This window comes from Leptonotus elevatus, chromosome 8, assembly GCF_054856555.1.
Source record: "Leptonotus elevatus isolate MCC_2025b chromosome 8, RoL_Lele_1.0, whole genome shotgun sequence".
NCBI classification, from domain to species: domain Eukaryota; kingdom Metazoa; phylum Chordata; class Actinopteri; order Syngnathiformes; family Syngnathidae; genus Leptonotus; species Leptonotus elevatus.
Genome location: NC_141246.1, coordinates 6467854 through 6479399, shown reverse-complemented (window position 1 = coordinate 6479399; position 11546 = coordinate 6467854). Strand labels below are relative to the sequence as shown.

At 41.0% G+C, this 11546-nt stretch overlaps 1 protein-coding gene across 2 annotated transcripts; it reads right to left on the bottom strand.

Annotated features, from left to right (window-relative positions):
- Positions 1-53: 53 nt before the first annotated feature.
- sgms2a (sphingomyelin synthase 2a) lies at positions 54-10735 on the bottom strand. Of its 2 annotated transcripts, XM_086081683.1 has the most exons (7): positions 10595-10735; positions 4752-5228; positions 4494-4611; positions 3580-3733; positions 3337-3503; positions 2292-2433; positions 54-818 (listed from the first exon to the last, which is right to left on the bottom strand). In XM_086081683.1, exons 2-7 carry the CDS (start codon positions 5171-5173, stop codon positions 745-747), a joined length of 1077 nt encoding a protein of 358 aa, XP_085937809.1. In that variant the 5' UTR covers positions 5174-5228; positions 10595-10735; the 3' UTR covers positions 54-744. The 2 variants fall into 2 exon arrangements, with proteins under 2 accessions (XP_085937809.1, XP_085937810.1); XM_086081684.1 differs by lacking the exon at positions 54-818 and having other exon boundaries at positions 960-2433.
- Positions 10736-11546: the final 811 nt, after the last annotated feature.

Below are 11546 nucleotides of genomic sequence, written 5' to 3'. Positions count from 1 at the left end.
TATACTTGATATCATCACTGAACAATCCAAAGTGTTGCCAACATTCACCTGTGTGTATATTCCCCTTTCTCCATTTATTTATTTTTGCTGCCTACTAACAATGTGTGATGAACGGTAAACAACTTCCCTTGATCAATTTAGCAATTCCATCCATCCATTTCAGCTGGAGCATATCCAGGCTGACTTTGGGACGAGAGACTGGCGTCATCTGACAACGCCACGCCAGAAGGCTCGAGTTTAGATTCAAACCCAAAACCTCAGAACAGTGAGGCGGACATGCTAACGGTTAGCACTAGTGGTTAGCAGCTAGCCACTAGTGCTACCAATTTCATATTGGACAAATAAGACTTTTTAACATCTGAAAGTATAAGATTCATTGTTGTCCATAAATATAAATAAAGGAAGCAGTCACCTCGTGTGACAAAAAGTAAATGATTTCCTAACAATTATGTTGGTTTTATGTTGCTATCTACAAGAAAAAAAATACACACACAAAAAAAATCACAAATTACACCCTAAATACACTCCCCGCATTCCCAATTTGAGAGGCCTTATGCCCCTGTCGCAGTCACCATACATCTCTCTCCTAACCAGACTGGTGACTTTCCTCCATGTACAGAAGAAGCCCTCATTTGTGCTGAGTAATGCTAACGTCTTCGCTGGCGACTTGCGACCAGTCACAGCCGAGTGCTTGTCCCTCAATGGCCAACGAATTAAGACCAATCAGCATCACCCTATCTGCCGTCAGCTGCGGAGAGATATCCTCGGACTTGCTGCCCTCACTTCTCTGGTACAACACTCTAGCTGACGCGCAGGGCCTGACAAGAAGACAATATATGGTTTAAAATGCAACGTGATACCAGAGGTGGGCATTCCATCACTACTAGCACTGATGGAATGACAGTCGGTCCTAAATACTAATTCAGTTTAATAAATACAAGCGACGAGACACACAAATCAAGGGTTTCTAAAATCAAGTTTAATTAATAATAATAATAATAATTATAAGGGGAAGAAAGTGAGAATCATAAAGGCAGTTTTGGTACACACACACACACACACACACACACAGACTGAAGTTGAACCCACTAAGGCAGTGATTCCCAACCGCTGTGCCGCGACACATTAGTGTGCTGTGAGAAATCATCACGTTCTGTGGCAAACGATCCAATTTCAGTTAATTGGGCAGAAAATTGCTCTTTATTTACAAATGTTGTATTTTTGTTCATCTATCTTTGCCAGCGACGTATAGTAACAGACAGAATAAATTACTACCACGCTTTTGGTGAAATTTTTGTTTCATGTTAAAATCAAAATCATAATCACAATCATTTTTGATAATTTTTTTTAGTCACGATTATTAATCAAAATTTTTCATTATATTAGGGACGTCAGTGTTTTTATTGGACTACTTTTGAACAAACAATAATAATTTCCTGTGCAAAATGAAATTTCTGAACCTCTGAAATAATAAATGATAAGCTTATTGAAACATTTAAAATCGATAACTGAATTAAAAAGCTATCTACAAGCTACAAATCTAGCCAACGGACCAGCTCGTCTCCATTTTTTGCTGTACTTTCTTCTCTCGGCATGACTCATTCTCTCGCCAGTTGTGTTCGCCCCCTGGTGGTTGGCTGACTGTTTGATTAGATGAGCAGAGCCCACATTTTAAATATAAACATTGCCAACGTTTACGTTAATTTAATCATGGCGGACAAAATTGCGATCATGATTAAAATTCAATCCAATTGTGCAGCCCTAGGCATGAGATTTCTTTGGATGTAAAATATGTCTTGGCGCCACAGAGGTTGGGAACGACCACACTAAGGCACCTTGTGACACTGATAGTGAGGTTCGCTACTGAACAAATAAATGAGTTTGGAAGTTTACTTGGGAAGTGAAGTCACTATAAATGCTTCGAAAATTCCCTAGAACAGAGGTGGGGAACCTTTGGAAAATATCACTCGACCATCAAATATATACTAGATTTTAAGAGTATTTGTGTGATTGTTTTGGCGGGAAAGGGTGGGGGGTTAAAATGCTCTCATAGGTCGCTCACCCCTGTTCTACAAGCTGGCACAAGTATGTATATTCACACGCACACACACACACACACACACACACGACTATGCAGCTCTTTTAAATTACAGAACAACAGCAAAAATACAGACAGACAGACAGACAACGCATAATTATCCCTTTAGGCACAATTGTTTGTGGAACCCCCGCCCCCTCCTCACAAGTCTGTCACTCATCACGCGTGCTCTGTACCATGGAGTATTTCTTACAGGGGTTCTTCAGGCATGCGGGCGCCCAGCTGACGGGCCAGCCGTACGCGCACGGCACGGGCGTGTTCACGTTCCGCTCCATGAAGTTGAACAGCGGGTTCCACCAAGTGTTGGTGAGGTAGTTGTTGGGGGGACACTGACACTACGCACAAGAACAGGAAGGGGAGAGCCATTAATTCATTAAAAAAAATAATGTTACTAGAACAGTTAATAATAATAATTATATATATATATATACATTAATAAAAGCTTATTATAATAAGATCCTGCATTACTTTTAAACTTACAAATAAAACTGTTGAATGCTACAAGAAATTAATAGTTATTGTTGCAAGATACACAAGTTTATTATTGCAGTAGATTTTATTTAAAAATAAAATAAAAAGTTAAATGGTAGAATTTATTTAATAATTTTTAACATGCTATTAGAATTTATTTAATCATTTTTATCATGCTATTTTGTAATGCAAAAAAATTCACAAGACATCACACTTTTTAAATAAAATAAAAAAACTTAATGTAAAAGACTAGTAGTTAATTCAAAATATAAAAATGAAACAAAATTATGCTAAAAATATATCAGTGCTGGATTAAAAAAAATAATAATTTTTTCAACTGTAGTAAGTTTAAATGTTAAAAGCTCTTGCATAGTTTCTAATAAATATTTTTGAATGTTACAAATTACATTATTTTGTATTTGTTTAAATGATATCACAATAGCAAAATAAAAAAAATTAAATTATGCTTAAAATATCAGTGCTGTAAATACATTTAAAATGTAAGTTTAAAAACGTTAAATGATCTTGCATAATATTTTTGTTAATTTTTCTCGAATTATATAAATACAGTAATAAAAATGTGTGTGAAAAATCACACATTCTAATAAAAATAAATACATCTAAAACATTGAGTGTACCACACTATTAAAATGCTAAATTATTATTAAAATGCTAAACCCAACAAGATGACAGAGAACATGAAAAGTAAAAATCTGAATGTTACAACATATCACCCTATTGTTTGAACAGAAAAATGCGATACCCACTTGTGTGTTGGCCATGCTGTGGTACCACCAGAAGAGTCGCGTCGTGATAAAGTAAGCAACCACCACGTCCACGCTATAGTGCTCATGAGCCACCAAGATGCACACCACGCCCACGGCACTCAGCAGCCAGCACATCAGGTGGTACCACCAGAACGAGCGAGGGGAGTCTGCGGGGAAAACCCACGTCAGCTTATATATATATATATATATTTATATGAATATGCATTTTAAAAAATGACTCACATTCCTTAATAAACAGGTAGGTGAGGGTGAGCATCACGGTGTGCCCACTGAACAGGAAGTCTCCACACATAATGTGGGACTTGGTGATGGACAGACCGGCGCCGGAAATCAACCTCAGAATTCGCTGGAACTTGGCGTACGAGTCTCCGTAGAGCTGATGACGGGGATCAGAATAAATGAGGATGTAGATTTTGATGAAATGCTGGCAGTTTGTATGCTAACAATAGTGAGCTAGCAACACGGTACAAAAAGTCTTACAAATAGTTGTACTTTTTTGCCCTGTAATCGAGTACCATTTCTGATGAAAATTCATAAAATGCTATGATGTTAGCAGTTGGTATGCTAACGTATAGCAAACAGAAATGAAGGTACAAAAAGTGCTAACACAGGCTGCTAAGTGTTACGTTTTGCCTTGTATTCCCGTACTATTTCTTATAGGAATTGATAAAAGCTTGCTAATGGCTAGTTGGTGTGCTAAGTGCTAACATGTAGCGATCTGAGTACAGCGTTTAAGTGGATTGATAAGGGTTTTACATTTTGCCCTGTGTTCTAGCACTATTTCTAATGATAAATCTTCAGAATGCTAACATGCTACCAGTTGCTATGCTAACATCTAGCAAATGTCTGATAGGCTGAAGTGTTTGAAGTTGGAATGTCTGGAATTGGTTTAACAAATGTGGAAGGATGAGGTGAAATTGTAAAAAGCTTTCATTAATTTTAGAATTTTGCCATTCAAATATGGAATTGTAAAACTGTAAACTTGTAAAACGCGACTATTAATTAGTTCACTGCCAGCCCATGAAAAATTTACCTGATGTCGATAGCTGTCAATGGCAAGTGAATGATATCCACGTGGCTTAAAAAACAAAAGTCTTTCTTGTTGATGTTGCTCAAGGAATTTGTGTCATCCTCACCTTGGGCGCACAGGTCATGTGCAAGCCGGGCACAGGCAGGATGGTGATGTACATGGTGATGCAGCGGTACAAGTACAAGGTGCCCAGGATGAAGAAGTAACGTCGACATACTATGGACCTGCAAGTAAATCGTTAGAATTTTACTTTGAAATGACTTGCATATAAGTAATCGAGTGAATGCCCGCCCATTAAGTGTGACGCTATAAACAATTACGTAAATCTTTTTGTCTGCCTCAATCTGTGAGCGAAACTTCTTACTTGTGGTTGTAGAAGAAGAGTTGCAGGAACCAAATGGTCACAAGCACAATGCCGTTAACCTCCGTCACCGTGAAGGCCCACTTGACTCGGTCGATGTAATCAAAGAAGGTGTCGGGCAGCGGCGGTATGTTTTCTTTGGGCGGAACCCTCTCGTGGACCACGGTGATGACCACCGTGGTCAGCACCAGGCTGAGGCCGGCGTAGAAGAAGAGAAGCGTGGTCTTCCACCACTCCGGCGGCAGGCGGTTCACCTCGGGCTCCTTCATGGAGATCTTCACGTAGTCGTTGTGCCTGCTCTTGCGGAAGCCCCGCTTGGTGTCGCCCGAACCCGCCGTGTGCACGGGGCAGGGTTTTTTCTCACCGCCGTGCCCGGCATCGCCTTCCATTTTTTGATTGGTGTTATCCGCCTGCGACGACGACATGGCTGCCTGCTCTGTCCATTCACAGGTGGGACCCCTCTGGATGGAGGTGTTGGCACTGCAATAAGAATTCAATGCAAAAGAACAATACTGAGCTCTTTAAAAAAAAATAATAATAAAAAAAAAAAAATTTTTTTTTTAAATGCATTCAATTGTAGAACTATTTTCAACAGGGGGGAAAAAAAGCTGAATAAATAAATCAGTCCACTTTTATTCTTCCACTTGTTTGTGGCTTGCGTTTCTGTTTAAGTTATGCATTCCTCCTTATTTTCTGTCATTTGACTATTTGGCACTATGTTGGGCTAAACTAGGGCTAGGAGGTGACATAGCCAGAGGTGGGCATAACTTCCGTCAGTCCATCACTGAACAAAAAAAAAAAAAAGACGGACTAAGGATTGACGGAAGTGGATATTTGTCCGTCAGTGGAATCGTCACTAACCTGGTCAAGTACCAAATGACTCGTTCCTAAAATAGTGGTGATGAAGTGATGACGGAAGAGTGGTTAAAATAAAATGACGTAATGACGATGACGGACCAGAAACATTTTGTAAAATGCCCACCTATGGGTATACCCCCATCTGAAATCAGCCGCTCCAGTTTTTACATCTTGCTTCTAGTTCCCCTTTAAGTCCCGCCTTCCTGCACGGTCTCACTATCCATTGGCCAGTCATGTGTCCTCATGCAGATCGTTTTTTGTCTATGTTGAATATTAAGTTGCCAAGTTGCCCATTGCTAAACAGTGTGCGAGTGCATAGAGCAAGAGGTGAATTGTGTAAAATCGCACCCAGAAGACAAAATGGGCGATGAGCTACAATTACAATGGTTTTCAATGTACTCAACTTAATGGCTGGAGGAAGTCCTACGTCAACCGTACGACAATATCCACTTTCAACATTTTCATTATTTCACATCTAAAAGGTTTTTAAAGGGCGCCTTTAACTGCTAATGGCTCTGGGGATACTGATTCTAACCGAGAGCCATTTAGGATGCATACACAATGATATGTTTACTTGTGAACAAATATGGCACCCAAACAAAGAATTGGATAGAAAAATAGACGGTATCAAGTTGCTCAGGATCAATTTTTTGGGGGGTGGGTGGGGAAGGGGGGGGGGGGTGACGTTCAGTCTGAGAAACACAGATTTGAGCTGCGAGGTGCAGCTGACGGATGGCTGCAAATGACAAGGTTTGACAGACGATGAGTTACAAAGCCGATTAATACCGACCGCATGCAAACAACACAAGATCATTAGCGTTCCGCGCACTGTGCGCGGGATGATGAAACATCTCTGTTGTTAGACAGTTGTGACAATAGATGCAAAATAATTGACTTGACTGGTATTTCATCATGAAGAATTATGCTGATTGTGGGGAAAAGCTTATCAAGTGGGACGACCTGAGACCAGAGACGAGGGTAGAGAGCAAGTAGGACTGTGTATGAGGTGGACATGATAGCGCCTTAAAATGATCAGTGGGGATGCTTGGGGGCCTAAAACCGCTGGTGTGACCATCTGGAGGGACCATTGTTGAAATAGACCTGATGGGACCACATGTGGCGTGGAAATGATGGGGCGTTACGCTTATTGAACGGCGTGAACCTCAGGACTTGAACCAGTGGTTGGGATGGACTTGGGGAGAGGACTTTAGATGTGAGGTTGTGTGGACCTGAGGAGACCTTGGACCACAAATGGGGCAGACCTTATTGGATTCTTAGACCCTTAAGCTACAGGCTTTTACTTCTTTACAGCTGTTGAACTGTTAACTAAGATAGCATTCGGCCAAGTTTGAATAAACCACCGGGCGACCTGATAGGAGGATGGCAAGCGAGGAAGTTGACGAATCTGGTTTGGCTTTACTTGTTTACAGCTGTTGACTCGTTAACCAAGATAGCAATAGTATTTAGCATTTGGCCAAGTTTGAGCAAAAGCGCCAGCTAGCAAACGTATCTGGTTTGGCTTTACTTGTTTACAACTTTTGAACCGTTAACCAAGATTTGCAATAGCATTTAGCATTTAGCATTCAGATAAGTTTGAGCAAAAGCGCCAGCTAGCTGATTGACTAGCCATGTTTGTAAAAAAAAATTCTTCTGTCAGTGGAGAAGGAAGAGCCCCCCAACTTTGTTGTAGCATGGCATGAATGAAGCAGCTACATCCGTAGCACCCAGCGATTAAAGCGAAAAGTCGTTTCACCTTCGGTTTGCATTAGGCTGATGACTTAGACCATGTAAGGTAGACCTGGTTGGACCACATAGGATGGAGATGATGATTAAGTGGGGTGGAAAAAGTTGCAAAAGTTCTCACAAATAGGGTTCTAAAGCATTTTGGAAAAATATGCCTAGGTGGAGTAGTTTTATTTTATTGTAGTTTAAAGTTCTTCTTCTCGCACATGACATACATAACAATATATGTTTTGTATGTTTGTTAAAGGTCTTAGGATGGTTGCAGTTTACCCATGAATGGATGAATCACATTATTTCATATTGGGAAACTAATATTATATTTTGAAACATGGCATCATAGTTTAGCAGTGTCCATGTAAGAATGTAAGATTTAGTCTGCTCTGATGGGAAGCAAAAATAAATCATCCCCCCCCCCCCCCCCCCCCCCCCCCCCCACGACCAGCCTGCGCGCCCGCCAGTGCTCTAAAGGGAATGGGTGGTGATGGAAAAAAAGACTGTAAAAAAAACCCACCAACAGCTATTCCACATGTCCACACAGCGTAATGGATAACTTGGCCGGCTGCACTCATCCAGGCTATTTCAAGAGAGCCCGGATGAAGGCTGTGTTTTATACTCCGCAAGAAACAGGGCTGGGCCTCCATTTTGGGGCCTCTGTAATAACATGCTACAAAACTCCCCACTCATTTACCTCTTGGCAGCAATGTGGATTGTCACCATCAAAAGGAGTGATATAAAAAGAAGTCATGTTGAAGGCGCGGTCCTTTTGGGAAATAGTCCTTTTTTTTGTGAATATTCAAGTTGCCACACCGTCAGCATGCAAAATATTTGGTTTGATTTGTGATCCCCAACATTTGAGCCTCAGACCTAAAGTAGAAACTTTACAGTGACAATCGGAAAAAAACAAAGTGTTCTTCATCCTTTGAGGAACAGCGTTATGCTTGCGATTACCTGTAATTATTTTAATTACAGTCTATGGTAGTTGTGTTACAGAAACAGGGAAGGAATTTTGATTATAAACTTTTTCTTCAGTAAAACTGAATTGAATCACTACGATGGCACGGTTGACGATTGTTTAGTACAGCTGCCTTACAGTTCTGAGGTCAGGGGTTAAAATCAGGCCTCCAACATTCCTGGTTGGTTTGTGCCCTGATTGGCTGCTGACCATTTCAGGATATGCCCTGCATCTCGCACAAAATCTTATGATCCAACTAGATGTGGAGTGGACCTTGGAGCTACGGCTTAGAGCATAAGTGGGTTGGGTCTGGGGGCCTTAGAGCAACGGTGGGACAGATGTGAGCGGGGGCCTTAAAACTTCACTTGGCATGGCAGGTGGACCTGAAAATGGCCTTAGAACACAGGTAGGGCAGACCTAGTAGAACTATACGTGCAGTGGACATGATGGGGCCTTAAACCACACGTAGGACAGAACTGGTATGAGCACATGTTGGGGAAACAAGGACCTTAAATGTATTAATATTGGGGACCTGGACCTCTCAAGCCACTGGTGGGGCAGACCTGAAAAGGGCCTTAGAACACAGGTAGGGCAGACCTGGAGCGGACCTGTGGAGTGGACCTTGGAGCTACGGCTTAGAGCATAGGTGGGTTGGGTCTGGGGCCTTAGAGCAAAGGTGGGACAGATGTGAGCGGGGGCCTTAAAGCTTCAGGTGGCATGGCGAGTGCACCTGAAAATGGCCTTAGAACACAGGTAGGGCAGACCTAGTGGAACTATACGTGCAGTGGACATGATGGGGCCTTAAACCACATGTAGGACAGAACTGGTATGAGCACATGTTGAGGAAACAAGGACCTTAAATGTATTAATATCGGGGACCTGGGTCTCTCAAGTCACTGGTGGGGCAGACCTGAAAAGGGCCTTAGAACACAGGTAGGGCAGACCTAGTGGAACTAAACGAGGAGTGGACATGGTGGGGCCTTAAACCACATTTTAACACACTAGTGGGGCCATAGATCACACATGTAGCCGACCTGTTGTTGGGTCCTTAGAGGTTGAATGGACTAGGGTGCCAGAAGTAGGGCAGACATATGGAATTATGGGATGGACGTGATGGGACCTTAGACCACAAGTGGGTAGGACTTTGGAGGAATAGTCATGAAAGGGCCTTCTTCTTCATGTGGGGCAGAGTTGTAAAAGCCAATGTGGTGTAAATTTGCTGGCGCCTTAATCTTATTAGATAGGGTGGACCTGGGAAACCAGGACTGTGAGTCTCTCTTTTAGGGAGTCTGTCACACACACACATACGCATACACAGTGTTAAACACCATGTTCCACATGAGGCTTGTGGGTGTGGCAACAGGTCATTTTCACTGTCTTGTAATTACACTCTCTCTCCCTTTCAGGCAGACCTCCGACATCTGGGAGTTCGCAATCGGATTAAAAGAGCGATGCAGGATTTGAAATGTTCAGATATTTCCATTTTATATCATTTGAAAATTGATTTGATTAGTAAACTGTCATCAGAGGCCTGATATTCTGCCTGTAAGGTAGACATGCTAACCATTATGCCAGGGGCCACGCGGAAACCACATGAGTAGACCGTGGGTCTGTTCTGAAAATAGTTAACCGGTGAAGGACATTGTAATTTCCTAGTAATGTTGTACAAGTGATCATTTGAAAATGTGAACATTAACAGATTTTTTTTATTTATTTTTTTACAAGTGTTGTGTATTGATATTTGTCTGCTTCCTAATTACTGTTCGAAATAACCAGTGTCTTGATTTAACATTAACATTATTGAGCAAGTGTGTATGAAACTGGTAGCCCTCCACATTATTCAGTACTCGAGAAATTCTGCCGGCAGAAAGTAACTACAGATGAAATGATAGATAGATAGATAGATAGATAGATAGATAGATAGATAGATAGATACCTGTGAGGTAAATTTATTAACAATAACATAATACTCACAAATGCTGATTATATAAACTACATTATCATTATTATTATTATTATTTGGACTACTAGGACTTAAAAACTGATAGGATCAATTGAGATTCAATAGTCACCACATGAGATCCTATACAAAAAAAAAGTCTGCCTTTGCAAATGTAACAAGAGCTACTACATTTCATATTTTGGTCGTCTTGGCACATATTTCGCAGATTTCACTCCAATCTACAGTACTGCAAACGACAACACAGCAACAAACAGATTGTTGCATGGATCGCTGTCAAATTGAAACAATTCATCAAGTGTCCATTTTTTGGTAGAATCGGAGGGGTCCTACCTGTGCTCGTCCGGCCTTCGGGTGTTTTGTGTCGCCGTCGGCAAAAAAAGAGTGCGATGATGCTGAGCTCTCTCGGCTCAGGGAGGAGTGCTCCTGCTCCGGGTCCTCAAGGGACAGACCCTCGTTTTCCGGAGCTCGCTCCTCCCCGCCGCCCTTCGTTTTCTTTTTTTTCCCCCCCTCCTCCTTTTTTTTTTTTAAATGCTTTATTGAACAAAGAATAATACAAAACCGTACAACACTCGGGGGAGACAAACAAGCGGAAAAAGAGTTGCCCTACAAAAATATATTATTAATCTCACATAAATATAAAGTTTTACTTTTTTTTATTTGTTGAGTTTCCAATAGTTTTAATAAATTGTTTGACTTCATTTTCAAACGTGAAAAATTTGATCTCTGATTAATGTATCGACATCTGTGTAAATGCCTTTTAGCCAATAAGCGAAGTGCGTATTACGTTTGCGCATGCGGGAAAATCAAGTTTTTTTTTTTTGTTTTTTTTTTTTAAAAAGCGTGGGTACCACAATAGCCGTACTGAAAGCATTAACACGGTGCAAGCATTGTTTAAACGGCTTTAAGTCTAGTGTCAAAACGACAGGTGCACTTTGTTCCATTTTTAACTCTTCTAATGGAGTTTAGGAGGGGCGGGGACACCATTGCAAGACCCAATTTGCAGACAGAAAAGAAAGATCCAAGCGGACTAAAAGAAGCTAAAATTATAAATTTTACACATTTATTTTGTCAATATCCTGAAACCTGAAGCTTGATAGCGGACGTGTAGCGAAATTAATGTGACAGAAGATCAACTTGGCAGAAATCGTTTTCCAGTCGCTGTCACTTTTTATTTATTTATTTATTTTCACTGTCACTTTTTAAATAGAAAAACGTTTCCAAATGGTGTTGGGTTTCTATATTATTGCGGCTTGTCACATTGGCGATTGATTCGCTGAGTGTT